Source organism: Dermacentor variabilis, chromosome 11 (assembly GCF_050947875.1).
Source record: "Dermacentor variabilis isolate Ectoservices chromosome 11, ASM5094787v1, whole genome shotgun sequence".
In the NCBI taxonomy this organism is placed as follows: Eukaryota; Metazoa; Arthropoda; class Arachnida; order Ixodida; family Ixodidae; genus Dermacentor; species Dermacentor variabilis.
Window position 1 is genome coordinate 70,831,335 of NC_134578.1, and position 21,008 is coordinate 70,852,342.

Genomic DNA, 21,008 nt, shown 5'->3' on the forward strand with positions numbered 1-21,008 from the left:
AACGTCGTCGCTTGGGTCAGGTTCGACTCGTAGGCGACGAGCGGACGTGACGGCCATCTCCGTCGCATTGCTTGTTGCCATCGTGTGCAAGATTGCTTGCATGTAGTTTATACCTTATTCTCCTCCCATTTTTTTTATTGTTTGAGATTGGCCGATGTCCATCCAAAGTGGGCTGTTAGTTTAACTGTATGAAGCGAGCAGTAGGCAGGGCATTGCTGTCAGGGCTGCCCCCGCTGCAAGAAACTGCGTCAAGCGGAGGTATTGGGAAAGTAAACGTTGTACTTTCTGTATCTGCATTATTATTAGGTGCTTCACAAAATTTTCGTTCGGAAATATATTCATTGGAAGGCATCGCACTCGCTCCAGTGTGTTCTCACTTTCGAAGAAAAAGGTGTTATGTAGCCCCAATAAAAGCCATAGTACAGTCAGCTATCGACTATTTGGACGTCAATAATTTGAGCATGCTTGATTATTCAGACAGCCCCACTACCCTGCCACTAGCCCAACGGACTTGATATATAAGGATGACTGAAGTTTCGTACACCTTGTAGTGCATCGTGCGGTAATTTGGACTCCGACTGCATGACCGTGTGCTAATGTGGCCACCCAGCCCAGTAGAAATAACAATATTTTAATGCAACAGCGTTAAGGAGCTCGTGTCGCAGAAAAGCCGTTGGCGTCGGCGGCGTTGGCCGTGAGCGAAAAAATCCCGGAAGGCAATTCATAAATGAAAAGAACTTGCAAGATGGGCTGGGTGGGAATCGAACTAGGGTCTCCGGAGTGTGAGACGGAGACGCTACCACTCAGCCATGAGTTCGGTGGTTTAAAGTAGGACAAAAGCGCCTCTAGTGAATGCGGTGTTGCCTTAGAAACGTGCTGTAGAAATTTATACTGTGGTGTATATCGGTAATTATGAGCATGTAAATTACAGAAGTCACAGTTAGAGTAGCGAAGTACATTTGCGCTACATTTCTTCTGTGCTTGGCGCACATGCAGAGCCATCTTGTGGCAAATACAGAAGACCCCCTCCTCGCAATGTACAGCGCTGCCCCGACAGGTGGCGCGCCACTCGCCCGCTTCTCCCCTTCGTCTCGTCAAGAGCATGCCGAGCGAATGAGTGGGTGGCGCGAACGGGGTGCGATAACGCTATCGCATTCCACTCTTGAAGGCGAAGCTTAAGCGTCCTCCAATTTTTTTGTTTTGAGACATCGCTGGCATGGCTGTCAGCCTTGTTGCTGGTGCTCCACAAAACTGAAACTAGTGAAGCCTGCTCCATCTAGTATGTGCTTAAAATAATTCAGTGCATGCATTGACGTGACTTTAGCCTATCTGTAGCAACAGCATGACAGTACCTTCAGTTTCGTGATGATACTTCGCTTGGCTAGCACTGGACGCTTTGTTGAGCAGCAGTGTTTCCGCACAGTGATAAGATAGTGTCTTTGGCGCTTTGCTAAGAATGGCGTCGCTCATGGACGCTGACACATCTTGAGCTTTATTCACCAAAAGATAGCGTGATTTGTTCTGTGCCAAAAATGCTGTTGCTTCTAATATTGATGCGTCTTGAGCAACGGTCATGCGAAATCGGAGGTATCTCGAAAGTGACGATTCGAGAACACAGCACACCTTTTCTGGCTACTTGTGGAATTAAGTCACTTATCTTCAGAGAGCTGTCACTTCTCAGAGTCTGCGGCTCCCATTAGTGTTGCATGTCACTTGTTTTTTTTTGCTATCATTGACTGATAGTCAATGCTCGATGAGGACCGCCAAAACGTTAAAATAATCGGGAGTCCGAAATAATGGATTCGGCCATAAACAAGTGACCGTATTCCACATATGCCCAAAAAACGGTGTGCCTCATTCTCTCGAATCGTCACTTTCGGAGGCACCTTTAACTTCGCATGACTCCAGTGCGAGACGCATTGGTGTCTGTGAGCGATGGGATTCGTGGCACACTCACGCAAGATGCATCAATGTCAAAGAGTGATGTTACTCTTGGCAAAGTGCCAAGCACGCTTTCTTATCACGATGCAGAAACGCCGCTGCCCATTTACATGTCCGGTGCTAGTCACGCGAAATGTCACGAAAAGGAATGTATCTTTTGAAGTGACCGTCCAAGAATATGACCCAAGCTTGTTCATGCATGCGGCTGCGTGTACGTATGCTTCCCCTTGGCCTAGACGCCCTGTGTCCGAGATTTTCTAGTCATGCCTGTTATACTATGTCTTTTCATACTTTGTCAGTGGCCACAGCAACGCTCGGCACGTGTTACCAATGAGATCAGCTGGCCATGAACAGCGAATGATAAGAGTTGCATAGAATTGAGCGAAAATCAACGCTACAAAATTGTGGCCTATATCTTGACCCTTGTGATGTTGTCGCTACAGATAGACGAGTGTACAGTCAATGCACTGAATTTTCATCGGCGACTATTAGATCGGCTGGGCTTCACTAGTTCTGGTTCCATGGAATGCCAATGACATGGCCAACCACCATGCTCTTGACGCCTCAAAACAGAAGTGTTGCTATTTTGCTTGACACTGTGACAATATTAGCACATGGCTATGCAGTCAGAGTCCTTATTATCGCACGACATGCTGTAATGTGTTCGAAATTTTGGTTATCTATGTTCAGTCACTCTATGGGGCTGGTGGTGGCAGGTGGGGCTGTCCAAATAGTCAAGCATGTCTGAATGATCAATGTCTGAATAATCGGTTGTTCACTGTACACAAAGGAATGCGCTGTCAGATTCCAACAAAACACGAACGGAAAGGCTCAAGACAAGTTCCCATTAACGAAACCAAAGCAAAGATCAATTGACTAAACGCAGCCACAAAAGTTCATTGTGTGGTGATAAAAAACATTTGTGCGAGAACCATCGAAGTTGATGGTCAAAGCAAGCGAATAGCTTTCCGAATGCGCTTAGTTACCTGTGAAAGTCATTGGTGCTTCCTTTTTTTCTTTTTCCTTGGTTGTCATGGCGGCCTCCCATTGACACTGAGCCTCGCGTCGCTTTTCCAGCTTCTGTTCCTTTAATGCCATAGTCATCGCATCAGCACACTGGAATGCTGCTTCGCCGAACCACAGCGTTCACCAACATCTTTTGTGATGTCACAGCCTCTCCTTAACCTTGTAACATTTAATTTGATTCCATATCTCAACTACTGCTAAACCCTTCTCAACACTTATTGTAGTAGAATGCTCTCTGAAGGGCAGTTTCTATAATAGCCCAAATTTCCAGTGCCTGGTGATGCACTCTTTAATGGCAGTAGCATCGGTGACTATGTTGAAATTGCCTGTGTGACACCAGTATTGGTCCTGCATTAAAACAACCAGCACTTGAAAAGCAATACTCTTAAATGCCACATTAAATTCTGAAATGTTGGCGAGAGAGATAAACATGTGGTTTCGTTTATTCGCCATCTTTGAATTAGCGAAAGAAAAAAAAAGTTCTTGTGGCAAAAAGGAGCAAAATGCGCCTTACTCATGGCGGTGCCGACTTTGGGATCATAAACGGCTTGTCAAGTAGTCCTTTTGGTTGGATGCATTGACTTCCTGTGGTTTTCATTGGATTGCAGATTACCCTCCTCTGAGATCGCTCACAGCAGGACGAGGAAGCGTTTCGTGCTTACAGGCACTGCCGCATGAGTGTGGTCCCGCAACTGGAAAAGGATGCATGTCCTTGTGCAGGCAAAGGCAACGAGGACAGGCGAGGCCAGCCCATACCGCAGGACAAGAGCTGGTTGTACCTCAATGGCCACGCCATTCCGTGCACGCGGGCGACCGAGGTGGCCGCGCTTGTCTCTGCCATCAACCCCACCATCACGCCCACCACAGACAGCACGGAGCTTGTCAACCTCCAACAGGTGAAAAATGAAGTGTGAAAGAGATTGCAGGTTGAGAAACATTGCTTTTTTTTTTTCCGTATTTGACACGCTCAGATTCTGGTTTCGATACTTCTTTTGTTGTTCACATTGTCTTTGCTGGCTGAATGTATAGCGGTGGGAAATCACTCTCTTTAGTTATATAAACTGTAAGATAGGCTTTGCTTTATGCTTTCCTGTTCCTTTGTACACAATTGCACGTAGATTTCAAGCATGTCGAGAGTAGTATGCTGTTGGGCTCTCTTGTCTTGTTGCATGCTTACTACCACAATGGCTCATTGGAGTTGTTTTGATTTCTGCCCCCTGCAGCCGCTCACTGATGAGTGGAATGCAAAAGTGCTCTTGTGCCGAGCCTTGAGCTCATATCAGAGGGGACACTAAAGGAGGACTATTATGTTAAACTATATTAGTAGATCATGCTTTTGCAAAAACAAAATGGCCACTCTTGCCACCGGAGGAGGCTTGCTAAGCTAGAGAAAAACATGAAAATAAAATGCGGATGGCGACACCGCTCTACAATTCCGACACCAGCTTTGATACTGTCTGCTCAGAACTAGTTCACTGCCTTATAAGTAAAAGACGAAAGGATTACATTGCTTCGAAAAGAACAAAAGACTCCACAAGTTCTGGCAACATTTACTGCGAAAAAGCAGTCATAGTACAAGAAAATACTTTGAAATCCTTGACATCACAGTGTCACAATGGTGCTGAGTTTGCCGCAAACTACTGAAAAATGGTTAACCTCTTTTTGCCAAATGAATGAGAATAGAGTTTTGAAAGAATAGTACTTCAATAGTCTAGGCTGATTTACCTGCCACGGTGGCTGCTTTTTGTTCGGCATGAAATGCAACAACGCTTGTTTGCCAAGATTTAGGTGCGCGTTAAAGAACCCCAGGTTGTCGTAATTATACTGGAGCCCCCCGCTACAGTGTATTTCGTATAGCCCCAGAGTTGGCTTTGGGTCGTTGAGCACCACGTATGGAACCGTCGATCTAAACTGATATAGCATTGCTTTTTGACTCCCTGTGGTGGTCAGAATTGACCCGAAACCTAACACTCACTGCACCTCTTAATGCACTTTGTGCTGCTTTGGGGGCATTGAATCATGCATCGAGTCACTAAACCATACCTGCCGACTTTCCCGAATATTTTGCAAGGTTTACTAATTTGGGCCCCTTCTACAATTTCGCAGACGTTGCGTCGTTTTATGAAAAATTCTGTTCACGAAGTTTGCGACTTGTGAAGGTGTCCGATGGTGGAAAGACGCCGGAGGGGCACTCGCTTTGAGCAAGTTTCTTGTCTGTCGAGCAGCCAAGTTCTTGTGACTTGCAAAATCAGCAGGAGCAGCAATATCGCAGAGATTCCCTGTGATCTATAAACTACTTGTTGCATGTTGCGTCCTGACTTGCTATGGCTTGGGTTCTTCTTCTCAGTCAAAGTCAATAAAGCGCACGTGTCCCACATGGATGTGTGCTCAAGGCAGAATTTAAAAAAGAAAAAAAAAATGTGCCATTTGCCCCTCCTCCTTGGTCCTCTGGTGTTGTGGGATTGTGCCAAGCTTAACGTTGACAGGTACTGTGACCCGCTTCTGGCATTTCTGCAGCAACTGCTGTGGCTCCTGTACGACAAGGGCCACCTCCGGAATTACCCGATGGCGCTGGGGAACCTCGGAGAGCTGGAAGGTCTGTTTCCAACGCCGGGTCGGCCTCCGCCACAGGACCTGTTTGCAGAAGCTGTTCATGCGTCGCGCACATACTACCAGAACCATCATGTTTACCCCTACACCTACCTGGGCGGCTTCCTGTTCCGCAGCGGGCGCCTCAAAGAGGCGTTGCGTGCATGGGCAGATGCTGCAGATGTTATTCGAAAGTGAGTCGTCGCCCACTGTTTCAGTTTGTCGCCTTGGCAGATGAAGCACTTGTTTCTCTTTGTGTGGATTACTTGAACAGTCAGGTGTTATATCTGGATGCTCATTTGATAAGTAACGAAGTTAGGCTAATTGTCTGTAACGAAGTTAGGTTAATTATCCGATTCATTGCTTTAGAGCACGAAAGGAGAAATTGGTACCCCCCTGGAAGTGCTGCCACAAAGAAACACATAGTCTGGCATTCAGCAACTGTCGTTGCTAAAGAACTGTCGTCTGGCTGTGATCAGGGATGCTGGATCCACCCGTGGATCGGTTAGGTTTCGCTGCTTTCGCTTTCAGGGAGGCATCACATCCTAACAGAAACATGAATTCTCTCTATTTTCTCGTTTCAGTGGCCGAATTAGCATGTGGTCATGCATGCATAGTCGTCCTTATACATTACGTCTATAGGGCCAGAAGTAGTGCCACGAAGGTGTCCGAATAATTGAGCACGTCTGAATTATTGGTGCCCAAATTATTGGCCTGTGACTGTATGTAAGTTTGTTCATTGCCTAAAGAACCTTTTGTTCAGTGCCTAAAGAAACCTGTCTCTCCGTTGTATCTGCAGGTTCAACTACGGCCGTGAGGACGAGGAAATCTACAAGGAGTTCATGGAGATTGCCAACGAGCTGGTGCCGCAGCTGGTCAAGCTCAGCAGCACGGGTGACGGGTCGCTTCTGCAGGATCCGAGCTGCTTCGCACACTTGCTGCGCTTCTATGACGGCCTGTGCGCCTGGGAAGAAGGTGTGTAGGCGCAAATCCATTGCGTGGCCGGCTTGTCCAGTCAGAAGCAGTCTGACCTCCTCTAGCCAAATGACGAGGTTTTGTGAAGTACGAATTGCCAGCTCCTAAATTAGGACTGGGATGCTTAGCCCTCACGCTGCAATTCCAGAGATAACTGGATCATCTAACCTCGTTTAATGTTTTCAGCGTACTTGTTTCCTCTCCCAAAGCAATTCTGGCAAAAAAGAACATTGTGTAACCCTTATGGCATCTACGGACAGGTCATCTAAAGACACAAAGTTACCATAAAAACCCGCATACAATATGGACCCTAATATGAATACGAGGTCACATTTTTGGGCTGTGAAACAGGAAAAATGAGTTTTATTCTAGTATAGTATGAGTGAAGAAACCTCGGTGAAAACCTTTACTTAGATCGGACTGCACACTTCAATTATTCTCATCCTCAGTTGTGCTTTTTTCGGACAGTTCCTTGTCCGACAAATCACCCCATAGGTAGTCATCCTCTGTGCCCTCGAGTGTGTTCAATATGCCACACTTAAAGGCACGATGTACGAGGTCTTATGGGATGCCTGCCCATGCATCCACAATCCACTTGCACAGCGTGGTTGGCGATGCCTGCTTCATCCGCCTAGTTGAAGTCACTTTGGACTCACCTGAGTGCATCCATTCCATGTAGCACCGCTTTACCACGTCCTTGGACCGTTTGTTTATGCAGACTTATGCAGAGGCTGCAGCTTACACTTCGTCCACCCGGGATGACGATGAGTTCAGTGCTGAAATCGCGCATCAGTCACGGAGTCGGCCAAGTGGCAACGAAATGTGTCCAGTATGAGAATGGACTGGAATGAGAACAGTGCACCGGGTCGTCTACACCACATGGACTTTATCCAGTTGAGGACAAGGTCCCTGTTCATCGAGCCTTTCTTGTGGCACCTCATGACGACATTTTTCAGCCGCTCCTCATCTTTCGTCATTGTCTTGCACTTGAAGAAGACATAGGGCAGTAGCTTGCGGCCCTCTGCTGTGCACGACAACATGACGGTAACTTGCATCGCCTCGTTGCCAGTGGACTGAACGCAAACTTGTTTGGAGCAGAATGGTGTGGTGCTGGAACGCCACAAGCAGCTCTTGGAACGATTCAGCCAGGTATTGCGAAAACGAAGTTGGCCATCGTAACGAAAATACAGCACGACACATGTAGCGATAGGTCCAGTGCTTGCTTGCTTTGAAGTCGGAGCTCGGGATCCCTTTTTCTATTGCAAGTTTCGTAGCTTTCACGTGGATAAGTTCCACGCTTACAGCTAGATTTAGGCTTGCTGCTGTCGTACGAACTCTGTCAGGGCAAGTTCAATTTTCCATGAATGTCCCATTCTTTGGCCTGTGAAAGCTTCGTCGCATTCCACTGCACTCGAAAAGGGCTTCCTTCTGTTGTCACCATCCATGAATGCTTCCCTTGGTGACGCCAAACTGCCTTGCGGCCGCACATTTGCCGCTGTTCTCTGCAGCTAAAATAATCTTTCTCTTGAAAGCAGCCGAGTACTGTTCTTCTGGCCCTGACGGCTTGCTGCTTCACTGCGGGGGCAAAAAAGAAGAGAGTTGCACTTCGTGTGATTAGCATGTGAGCTCGTGTGCAGCCAAGGTGCACACTCAACAATAATGAAACCACGCCGTAGCCCCGCAGCAATAATGAAGTCGAGCCGTAGCCACGCAGCAATAGTGAAACCACACCTTAGCCATGCAGCAATAATGAAACTAAAGCTTTATGAGCCCGACTTCTTGGCTAAAATCTTCATTCAAATCCGCATAAAGCACAAGGTGGAAATTTGGGATGCTCATAATTGTAACAAATAAACCTGGTATTATGCAAGGGTTCTTCTGGTAAGTTTCTGACTGTAGGTGGAGCATATGTCTCGGGGCTCTCACGCTGTCTTGGCAGGACAGTTGCGCCAGACCAATGTCACGAGTCCATCTGTCACAGGTCCTCTCGTCCTTTGTCCGGGTTGCGCTGCCCACCCATAGGAACATGTTCAATTACCAACTCGCCCAGCTTGCCGTCTTAATTCAGACAAAGGAGTTTGTGAACTGCTTATGAATTATAAATTTGGAGAAAGTGACGACAAAGAACTAGCTTCTATGTGGCATGAAGTGTCTCCTGAATCCACACAGGGAAGAAAATCCGGCAGGGCATGAAGAGCAGTTCAAAGAAAACAGCAGTCAGAGGGTTAAAGGGACACTAAAGGCAAATACTAACTCCACATGGACTGTTCAAATACCATTCCAGAAACCTCGCAACGCTTTTTGATAAAAGACTTAGTTTACGAGAAAATTGTGCCTGAACGGTCCAAATACCTCTATCGCAATTTTAATCTCCCGCCACCCAACCAGGGAGTGGTAATGTTGCATACACCATCACCGCGCTTTGCAGCCGTCGGTAAGTAAAATGACCCGACAGGCGGCGGTATGATGTTGTGTGCAATATGTTAACGCCTGGCCGCGGAGAACACGAGCCGCGACAGAGCGGTGGATTCGCCACTGCAGCTGGTTTTTGGCCAAGTGGCGTGGACTGATCGGGCATCCCGTGACATCACAAGGAAGCTGAAGTCTTCTCTACTTGCAGTTTGTACGAGTTTCGTGAGCCAGCAAAACCAGCGCAGCTTTGCGTGATAATGAAACTATAGAAATGCGAAAGCGCATGCGGCTCAGAGTCGAGCAAAAACGAGACCTTTCGACTGGTCGTGTTGTTGTCAAGGATAATGTCAATCACTTGTTTTTTTCTAAATATGAAATAGAACTGGACAAGCAGCATTTTCTTTCCTCCTATAATGCAATAAAATTATGTTTTTATAATGAGTGTTTGAGTACTAGTGACAGAATTTAAATGAGGAGTGCCTTCGTCATTGGGCAAATACTTGAATGTCCTGGGGGAGTCTGTAATTGTGTCCTGCATTTAACTGAATTTCTCGGTTACTGAAGCTCTGCTTGCGATAATGTTGACACCTTAGAGATTCTTGAGCACTCATCTATCGCTTTAGCTTGACCTAATATTCGCCTTTAGTGTGCCTTTATGCAAGAGAATGTGGGATTCTCAGGTCATGTGTAGTCTTAAAGGAGTGTCATCCCATATTCACGAATTTGTGGAAACTTTACCAGATGCTCCTTGCACATAAAAGAAAGCATTGTGCCTGGTGTCACTGACGTTATCATGACATTGCAACACAGAGCAATTTTCGCTGACCTTGGGTAGCAGTAAGGCGAGGTGTGATGGTGTTGCTCATGAAAAAAAAAAGCAAGCAAATGCGCCACGCGTGTTTCTCCTCGCTGTCACGTGTGCCACACATGACAGCAAGCCAGCATGTCATGATGTGATGGCACATCCAACTCTTGCACTCTGAAACCAAAGCTGGTTTGTAGGAACAAGTGATTGCACAGCTCAGACCACGTATAGCACAGACGGTTATAGTGCAGGAACGGCTGTAACACGGTCTTTTCTGATTCCCATTTGCCCTTCCATGGAACTCCACGTATACGCGCACTGCCTATAGTGCAGCCACACGAGGCAAAATACCAGATATAATGTGGGTGCCGGAAATCCCTTAGACAAGTGAAGCAGGGAGCACGGTTTTCAGTTATGTGTGCCATTTGAGCGGAGAGCGTTGAGTGTGATGCATGAAAAAAAAAAATGAAAAAAAAAAGCTGCCGCAGCAGCTCATTGTGTCTGTGTATGCACTCAGCGGGCGCGCTGTGGTTGCCTAAGCAGTGGGGGCTGCCTTCGCTCCGGCTTCTTGTCAATTGCATGCACTCTGCACTGAATGCACGCGCATTGTCGCTCTTAGGCTCTTCAGGTTTTGTGGGGAAAGCAAATACAGCTTTTTAAGGCTTCAGCTTCATGGAAAAAATTGTTTCCAGAATTTTGCTGCATGTTGTGCTTGGCTGAAATGCTAGTACCTATTCGTAATTTCACTATCGTCGATGGCAAGGGTGCACATCGTCATGTGTGTGACCTTGACTGCGACGCTGTCAGTTTAAGTTGTTTTCCACAAATTCATTTCGCAGCTTTTAACTTGATGTCCATACATGAACATTCACTGTGCCTGCGAGTACATGCGCGTACATACTTGGTGGGTGTTCACAGTAGTTGCTGTGGTTGGTTGCCCGCGAACTCAAACTCTGCTTTAAGTGAGCTGCCTGCAGTTTAGCCCTTGAGCGTGGTCGTACCGCTGATCCCCATTTAATCGTCCATGAATGCAAATGTATCAGGAGGAGCTTCCTACAATGGCATGCTACCCGAAACCCCCATCGGCTAGGCCTGACCAGCGTCTGCAACCGCGGTAGTCTGCAACCGAAGTTCTGGTTTGGTACAACGAAACGATTCGCAGTGGCCCTACGGCACTTGGAAAGTGGAAGAACAACTTCTACAACGAGTGTGAGGGCACAGGTGGCACGCGTGACAGTCGAACGGCGGCAGCTTGATTTGTGGTGGGCACATTTTTGAAACCGTGCGCACGAATCGGTCCAAAAAAATTCAGTAAGGCACCGTATGCTGCGTGAAATGTTGGTCGCCATTCTTTGCAGTTAGTGGTGGTGCTGCGAAAATTTTCGCACAATGGAGTAGGTGTAAAAAAATGAGTCGGCAACTTACCGTGTTGCTTCTTTCTTTGTTGCTTTGTATGTTTCATGATAAGACCATGAGTCCTTGCATGCTAACCGTGAACGTTTCAACGTTCGTAAATTTAAACGGATGCAAACATCATGGTTGCATGCCCGTATTCTCGGATATGTACGGATGCTTGGTCTACATGTTTCATACGTGTGCAGCCTTTGAAAAAAATGTTGGTTATGGTGCGGATATTCGCTGCTGCAGCCACTGACAATGTAAGCTTGGACTGCATTTTAGTAAATTATCAAGGGTGCTCTGGCACCTGCCAATGTTTTCTCGTGTTTAGAGGGTCTGCACCTCCACCTAACATTCACACACATAAGAAAGACAAGTCAGAAATGTCGCATCAGTACTTCTTGAGCAAGAGGCTCATATTCTCATAACATCCGTAGTCTTGAGGTGACATGTCCGCATGTCACCACCCATTAAGTTCATGAACCAGCTAACGCAAGGGGTGTCCATCGAATTACAGCTTGCAGCGTTTGCTGCACAGCTCACGCACCTCTCTTTTGATTGAAACATTCTTGTGTCTTTGGTTCAGGTAACGCATGTGAAAATGTGGTGAATGAACATGAAATGCATGTCATGGTCGATCACGATGATGAATGTGCTCTTCAGACTTTTGAGAGTTTTGTTTCGTGTGCTTGAAATTGATGCATGTATGGCCAGTGACGTGCAGGAATTGCGACTACATGGAGGAGGGCATTTTCAAGACATCCCTTCCCCAAGCTTGTTGTTCACTTGTAATGTGAAACCTTCACATTCAGCCCCTGCTGCCCTAGTGATGTTCTTGTGTATCCCACACAGCTTTCATGAAGAAGTGCTTATTTTATCTATCAGCACGGAGTATTGGATGGAAGTGACGCTAAGTGGCACCTTGGTTGACAGTGTTGTCGCCCCCTTTCAGTCGCGGGGTTTCTTACAAAAAGTGCTAGAGGGCACTGATGTCTACGGGAGCTGCAAGTGTGTTGGTTCTGAGAGCAGGGGAATCGTGGGAAGTACACAGATTCGCCTCAGCTTTGCACTTGTGGCTTCAAACAGCTTTGGGACTTTGCAAACTGACCACGTTCAACAAGATATTGCATTGCAAATGCAACCTTTTGCAGTGATTATGCATGTTACGTGCAGAAACTTACTGCCTTAGTGCATTTAGAAATATATATAATTCCATGGAAATATGGTAAGCTAAAGCGAAGTAAATATCGCCACAGAGAAGTATGAAGCCATCAGCACAAAAATTACACAAGTATATATTTACACTGCCAATTGTTCCTATGCTAGCTGAATAATCGCAGCGCCTGAGTTCCCTCAGTGACTTTTCTAGGAAGCTCTATGCATTCAGCAGGCAACGTCAATTGACAAAAAAAAAAAAAAAATAAAGTTCACTTGTATGGTGCTCACAGAGTAATCTTATGCTTACTGTGCAAGAAAAAGGGATGAGAAATAAAGGGTTGCATCGACGTTCTACTCTGGTTAGTAAAACAGGTAATCTTTATTGGAACAGTGAACCAAGTGCGGGAGGTACAACCTGATGTAAGCTATTGAATAAAAAAACTTCAGGAAAAATTGCTTTGTGCGCTTGGTTCCCGCTCAGGTTCAGCCACACCCGTGCTCCACATTGGCTGGGCGCGACCACTTGTCGGGACCATCGCCAAGTTTCCAGCGTCGGTGAGGGCAGCGGTATCGGTGCACGCCTCAACGGGCGAGGAGGGCGAGGAGGTGGAGCACAAGAACCACAAGGATGCGCCGCCCTCGGTCTCTAAGGAAGACTCCAAAAAAGGCAGCGAGACGTCATCACAAGACAGCCTTGTGAGTGAGACCCTGTGCGCTGCCGTGCTCCTGTTTTTGCTTGCACTAGTGTTGGCTGTCATGTTCCTCTTTGCAAATGACAAGAAAATAATTTGCAGATCTATGCCGATCAAAGGCACTGAAGCTGTATAAGGTCACACTTATCGGAAATACTGGAGGTCTGTTTGGCCACCACCCATAAACAGTGCGACACTTCGCAGACAACATCATTATATGTGGTGCAATTCCTTCGCTATACCCGAGCCTTCTCAAACACTTCACTGTAACTGAACGTTGTAGTACCTGTGTTTTTCTTTGAAATCATTAACAAATAGGTGATACTGTAAGGCGTGAACATGCCTGCTAAAGTTTATTTCAGCCGAAAGGCCGAGATGCGATTAGGGCCCCTCCTAGGTGACCTGCAATGTGAAGCCAGTAAAATGCGTTGTGAGCAACAGAAATGACGAATCACTGACTGAGACAAACCATGCAAATAAGTTGTGCGTTCGAATGAGGATGTGACAAAGCCAGTGAAATCAGCATTTTACTGGGCTTTTAGTTTTTTAAATTTAGTTACATTGAAATTCAATCTACGTGTAACCTGTCCTCTCAAACACGTTCCTTCCTTTGGAAACAAGGACGCGTGGATTGTCGGCTGCTTGGTTTGCTCGCAGATGGCTGATGGCAAGGAGCCCAAGGAGGAGGACTTCCTCAAGAGCCTGGAGAACCAGCTGGGACAGAGCAACGGCCCACCTCACCCCGACATTGTCGCCCTGGCTGCGGCATGCGCCGAGAACATCCTCAACCCCGACTACCTCTTGGGCTGCGGGGAGCCCTTCTCAACCAAAAACGGCAACAACGGAGTGAGTAGTTGCAGTGCTTCTTGGTCTCGAATTCCTGTGTGCATATATTTAAGCCCATTAAATTAGCTTCAGCAGCATTCTTTCCTTTTTTAACCTTAAAGTTCGAGATTGCTCTTCGAGTACAAGTTACAGATAAATTGGCGGTAATGGCTGTGCCTACGAAGAGCAGTAAGCATCTTCCTTCAAAGTTTATTTTCAGATGGTTATCAGCTATGAATTTTGTTGTTGCTTATTTTTAGTGGGGTTCTACTGAAGCGAAGATGGAAGGAAACAATAATGTTACGATGGCAGTTCAAGTGGGCAGTCCCATACACCTGCAAGCTTAGGTTTTCCATGTATCAAAGGAGTTTGTCTTAGCCACTGTACAGTAAAATCCAGTTAATATAGATTTCACGGGAGTGAAAAGAAAATGTCTGATTCATCTGAATGTTGGATTACTGAATGGCCCAAGAAAAGAGAAGTAATTATTATTGTTATTTATTATCTATTGCATACTGCAGACCTAGTTCAGGTCCAAGCAGGGTGGTAAAACACAACAATAATACAATGCATAAATCAGTCAAGCAGGGGGGTAAGACAGCAGTAATACAATGCATCAGTGAATTGAAACAGGCAACAACGAGTTATTCCAGTCTGTTAGAGTTTGGGGAAAAAAATAATACTTGAATACATCCGTCCGTGCAAAATAAGGTGTTAGTGAATTCGGATGATGGTGTCGAGTAAGCCTAGACGTTGGACTAGACAGATAGGATGCAGGATTAATTGATAAATCTCCATTAAAAAGCATGGAGAGAAACCGAACTCTTACGTTTTCCCTTCGCTGCTAAAAAATTTTGATGCCATTGTCACACATTATTTGTGAGGGGGAGCCATATCGAGAGAATTTCGAATATATATGAATCGCACTGCTTTCTTCTCTACCCTATCACCACATATTCACTACATCAACATTGCTTCATTGAGTGAAAAAAAAATAATAATTCCCTCAATTTTGATGTATTACTATAAGAAATGTACAAACTGAAATTGCAAATGTCTTGTGTAAATGATAACCACTCTTGTTGGCATGGCCCCTGTCACTTTCTTTGTAGTGTGGCAGGGATGCAGAATGTGCATTGTCATCTGCATGGACGTGCCTTTCACTACTGCTTGCATCCCTTGGTTGTTTTGTTGCCAGTGAGCTAATATCCTATCGCGATGGAACTGGTGCGTCTTACACAAAAGATAGTCACAGGTAGAAGTGCGTTTCAACCTTGGTGGACTCTGACATGCCCGTCACGTCGAATGGTTCCTGCCGTATCAAAACAAGACCACCGCTTGTCACACCCGCCATCGCAACCATGATGGATGCATCCATGGTCGTGATGATGGTGTGCGTGGATAGCAGTTGTGGTGCCACGCAAGGTGACAGATGCAAGAAAGCCATCGTTGTGGTGACGCGTACGTTGCCGCTTGGCGCCAGTTGGCCAACCGTGCCGCTTTTGCTGTGAAAATTTGCGGCATTCCAGGTCTTGTCAGAGTTGAGCCATGAACAGTCAAACACCACCAGTGTAATAAGTGTTTGATGCCATATCATGATGTGTGCATTTGCCACAACCAGGCGGTGGGCCCAAGATCACGAGAGTCGAATTAACGTCTTTTTACTGTATGCATGTGTAGTAGAACGTCGTTAGTTCGTATTTTACGATGCCGAAACAAATGTCCAAATGTCGAATTATCGAGCGTATCAAGCCAGCAACAAACAAATGCTACGATGTCAAGACTTTTTTAGTTTCTGAAGGATTTGGCAAATCCTGTTTCTAGTTTGTCCAAAAGCAGTGCAGAAGCTGCAATTCTCATTGTCTCGTGGCTGATTAGCCTTCGCAGCAGTGAAACCCTCGCGACTTCATACACAGTGGGGTGCGACGTAAATCTTCATCGAAGATGCTTTTCACTCACGCGCGCACCCACATTATTTTTTCGCTGGTGAACTGGTTGCCAGCAAATTGTCCGTCCATCACGATGTAGCCGGTGCTCTTCATCCTCGACAGCTTCGCCGTTTCACTCAGCCAAAACAAAACTACCGTTTGTCGCAACCTCTCCGAACAAAACCGTGGTTGCTACCGAAGGAATCACGAACGGCAACCACGCAGTTCAGAAGGCACGTGGCTGTCGCATGCACCGAGTCAAAACGAAACTACAGTAGACAATAGATTTTTCAGACCTTGCGGGGACTGAAAAATAGTCCGAAAAATTGAACAGTCACAAAAATGAAATTTATAAGTCTTAGAGTGGCTTAAGAAAATCTCTAATCATGCCCTGCCATCGAGGGCAGGACATTGCGTGGAGGCGATCAGATTTGCTTAGATTAGCGCAAGAGTGACGTCGTCTCCTTATGCAGTCGACAAGAGCGTCACCGCGTTGGTGATCTCCGTTCATGGAGGTTGCCATGGAGATCGAAAAAACGAGCCATGTTTCTTTGCACCACTTGGCTCTTGCGAAGGCACAGGAGGCGGGGCTGATCACACAAATGCGAAGCCACACAAACACGCACAAAGACGCAATGTCTCAGAGACACACCGGCTCTCTGGACACCACTTGCAAAATAGCAACCGAAACTTAAAAAAAGAAAAAAAGAAAGAAAAAAAAAAACTGATCCCACATTAAGTGATTATGACAATAGTGCTGACAGGTTAAAAAAAAAAAAATGTGGCATCCCCTGGGGTGTTTTGTCGGTCATGGCCTCCGAGATGTGGGGATCGCGTGTGCGTCCCAATCTTGAAGGCTATAGAGCGGGCCACTCGAAGCCATGCCTGACCAAGCCAGCGTAAAATCCAACATGGCAGTCTCCAAGATCAGGACGAGACATTCATTTGAGGGATTGCCAGCCGTTTGTGCGCAGGCGCGAGTAAGAGCGAGCGCGAGGGAGAAAATCTGGGGACTTTTGCTCCTTGAATATATGACTCTGCCTAGGCACTACAGAGGAGGTTTCTTTGTGCGTGTTGTAGGCCTTTGTCCCTAGGTGTGCTGACATTGCGGAGTGGGGACGAGTTTGTTTACACTCGGACGCTTCTGAAAGGCCGCCAGTAACGATGACTGACTCAACACCAGCGTCACAATAGCGAGAAAGTCTGTGCGGCATACCTTCAGAGGCAAAGTTCTGACTGGTGTTGCAGAAGTCGCGGGGCACGGTAGTGCTGAACTTGCGTCACAAGTTGATGTCTTGACGTAATTATATTTATTCAATCGTATTGTTTCCTAATTGAAACAACATGCCATTATTTCACAATATTGGTGGCGCCTCCAGGACATCAAAGCGGCAACGGGGACACCAAAGCTAGAATCCGGACTGGTCCGTGGGTTGGGGCTCGCTTAGGCCTGCGCAGCCCCAACCCGCAGACCAGTCCGGATTCCAGCTTTGATCCCCCTGGATCCTGCACCACCTGCTTTACTATAACCTCAGGTGCTCTCGTGAGGCCTCCATTTGCTGGTTACATGGGCCCTCCTGGAGCAGTGCTTGTAAAAAGTCTATAATCTATCGTCGCGATGAAAAAAGCGACCTACGACTTATACAACACCAGTCAGAACCTTGCCCCTTCAACACACTGATTACCAAATGGGTTGTTCGTGCCCACTGCCTCACCGCGTGGGCAGCCAGTGGCGGAGCGTAAACAAACTCGACCGCACTCCGCAATGCCAGCATGTCTTAAACCTCCTCCATAGTTCCTAGGCAGAGTCATATATTGAAGTAGCAAAAGCCCCCACATTTTCTCTCTCGCGCCTGCTCTTACTCACTCCTGTGCACAAACGGCTGGCGATCCCTCAAATGAACAGCTCGTCAAGATCAGGTAGCATCGCTCGGAACAAGCAATTTAGTCCGGAAAATCGAACTTCGGCACCCAAATTCTTCTGAAAAATCAGTTGCGAAGATACATTAGCTCTATGGGAACCCCGACAGTGCATTCATAAAGCCCGGAGTATCCGACAAATCTGCATTTTTGGAGTCAGAAAAATCCGCCGGCTACCTTATATATACTGCAACTGCTGCAGACGAAACCATGGTCGCTATTGACGCGATCATGGATGGCAGCTACATATGTATGAAAGAATGTGGCCAACGCAGTGTTATGCATAACGGTAAATGCAAGAATAATGGCTGTAAAGGCACAAATAGGCATGATGTGTTCTGGCATATTTATCATTCACATACAACTTCTGCTGATGACTATGGCGACGCGGACTCCACCTATTTGTTTTGGTTGCGTGCTAGCAGCATTTGTGGTGCTCGCCAAGCTCGGAGAGTTGTCCGAGTTAACCAGTGTGCACCTGAATATGTTCGAATTAATGAGAGGTTGATTCCATTAGATAATGCATACGCCTGTCAGGATCAGAGGACGAGTCCGAATTATCAGATTTTCTGTTTAGCAAGGGTTGAATCAATGAGGCTTTTCTGTACTTTGCTGCTACTTCATCACTCATTCCCAGGGAAAAATATATATTGCTTTTTATTAATTAAACTTAGTACAGTTAAACCTCAGTATAATGAAGCGTTTAACTTTTCGTAACTTCTTTTCCGTAGAACACCTAGCATTTTGAACATCAGTGTAACGAAGCCTGCTTACACACAATTTCGATATAACGAAATTTCACTACAGCCACGGGGGAAGGAAGTGAGGGGCAGGCTTCGTACTTTGTTCAACGCTTTGTTACCGAAGTTTTATCATTTGTGTAGGTTCGTTTTATGGGAACAGTGGTCTTGCATTTCGGCAGGTACACTCGATGACATGCTGCCTCTGAGATCGTGCTCATTGCCTTGACTCGAGGCACTAAGCACGACCTCAGAATTCATAATTCACTTATTGAGAAAAATGAATGCTATGTTTTCATTGTTACATTGCTTCAAAAATTTTTGCATGCGAACCAAAACCTTTATGAATCCTTGGGAATCTTTTTTTTTTTTTTTGTTCCAGAGTAAAACTGTGACGGAACATTTTTCGGTGGAACAAAACTAAAACCAAAATGAAAAACTCTGGTTAAAGCATTCCTTTGAGATATTAAAAGCTTAGCATTTTTATTGAAGCGCGGTTCCGATCTCTCATTTCCTGCTGAAATTTTTTCTGTGATGGTGACTGTTTTATTTAATTTGGTTTCATCGCTGTAGAACAAGAGGCAGTGTTTGAACAAAACCCATCCCCGAGCGCAAACTGATGCTTGCATGCACATTTGACTTGCTGTACTAGCGGGCAGTTGCATTGGCCTACGTGTGCCGCTAATTCTGTGACACATGGGTGTACAAAGCCAGTAATTCGCAGTTAATTAGTTCGTTTCGACAGATTGCACTTGTGTCATAGTCGCTCTCCTGCTTTAGAGAGCGACTATGGATGGCTTTGCTACGTCAGTGTAGGACTTTGTCAGTGTTGCCACGAGCCAGTGTGCCAACATGATTTAGTTTACGAGCAGCAGCCAGGCCTGTAGAATTCCTTTGAACAGAGTCTCTAAGATGCACACGCCAGTACGATGATACCTTGCTGCTGTGTGACCTAGCAGTGCTGGTCGAAGGTGCCCGTTTCCTTACTGTGCATGAAAAGCATGAGGTACCAAGGTTGATCAGTGCGCATACATGGTAGTACCATACCATTGGTAGCAGTGCTAAACGAAGGCTGCAGCCTGTGGCTAGCGTGAGCACCCCACTGTACTTTTCACACCACTAAGCCTTAGAGGCACGGAGTAGCTGGACTGATGACTGAACTTATCGCTCTAGAGAACCTGTTAAGAATATTGCTGCAAGGAGCTGAAGAAATGTGAGCCAAACAGATGGAGCCGTGGAGGCCTGACAGGAGACAGGGCCCTTTGTGACTGTTCAGCTATGCGGTAGTGGCGTCTGCAACCGCTTTTAGGCCAACTGTCGCGTAACCAAGATTGCCGGGTGTAAATGACTTCCAGTGAAACCGCTGGTTTATTCGCACTCACATTTCACGCAGAGGTGACATTTTGCGGTGAATGGAGTTGAATGCCTTGCTTGGTTGCTTTGCTGGCCTGTTTTTTCATCTAACAAAAACCAGACGTATGCATTGCTTGTGGCAATGCCAGACAAGATATGTGCTATGTAAGCAACGGAACAATGGTGTCATCGGTCATTGTTTGGGCATACAGTGTTTCGTTGTTATGGTGCAGGATAAAGCCGCCATTTTGCTCCTGCTATAGTTACTGGTGTTGCCACGGCCGATATGTACTTCGGGTTAATTCTGGACGAAGCATGTATGCAAAGGCATGCAAATGTTTAACTATATTAAACTTTATTCACTGTAAAATGCAATCTCTGTGGGAAAATATATGCTTTATTCACTAGTTCTTTGATCTTGTTATTCCCTGATTTTTGTAAACATTGTATTGCTTTTTTATTTTTATATTCGTGTAATTTTGCCCCTCCTGTTAGGCTTCTGTTTTGGGCCTGCACTATCGAATAAATAAATAAATAAATAAATAAATAAATAAATAAATAAATAAACGAACGAATGAATTAATATGAATGAATAATGAATGAATGAATGAAATTTTAGTACAAACATGCCATTCAGCTAGAAGAGTCAAGTATATCTGGTCCTCCTATTTATGCAATGCATCATGCAGTATATGAAGGACATCTATTGCCCTATAGCTTTTTCAGTGCTACATATCACACAACTTGAATCTTTCAGTTTAACAGTTGTATCTGCTTAACATATTGCGTAGTAATTGGTAATGCCTGGACCTTAGTTCTGTGGCGCACACTGGGTGAGGCACAGTGTCGGGTAGGTTAACCACTTTAATCGAAGTCCGAGAGAGGAGATTGCATTGAGGTTGATCTGCTTTCAAGATAGGGATGCACTCTGTGTTCTTGTTCTCACATCCTCTGTCTGTTCCTTAATGAACTGCAGTCTTGCACACTCTCTAATGTGTGCTGCTTCTTTTCCACTCTGTTTAACTGTGCCTTTTTTTTTCTCTCTTTTTCTCTCTCTCGCATCCCATCTACCTGCCTCTTCCCTGAAATGTCACTTTCATCACAAACCAACCTTCTGTCCACATTGTGGTCCTGTCATCTGTAATGATCTGTCTTCCCCCTGCACACATTTCATTGACTGAGGACACATCCTGCTTTTCATGGTTTTGCTTTCACTCTTACCGTCACTCATCGCTCCATTATTACT

General features: G+C 45.9%; 1 protein-coding gene across 2 annotated transcripts in view; it reads left to right on the plus strand.

Moving 5' to 3' along the window:
• Positions 1–21,008, plus strand: part of Mnn1 (menin 1) — a 43,649-nt gene that overhangs the window by 12,833 nt on the left and 9,808 nt on the right. For both annotated transcript variants that reach the window (XM_075673692.1, XM_075673693.1), the window contains exons 3-7: positions 3,688–3,863; positions 5,485–5,750; positions 6,356–6,531; positions 12,786–13,000; positions 13,654–13,842. In XM_075673692.1, the coding sequence (XP_075529807.1) occupies positions 3,688–3,863; positions 5,485–5,750; positions 6,356–6,531; positions 12,786–13,000; positions 13,654–13,842 (1,022 nt within the window). The remainder of the gene's footprint in view (positions 1–3,687; positions 3,864–5,484; positions 5,751–6,355; positions 6,532–12,785; positions 13,001–13,653; positions 13,843–21,008) is intronic.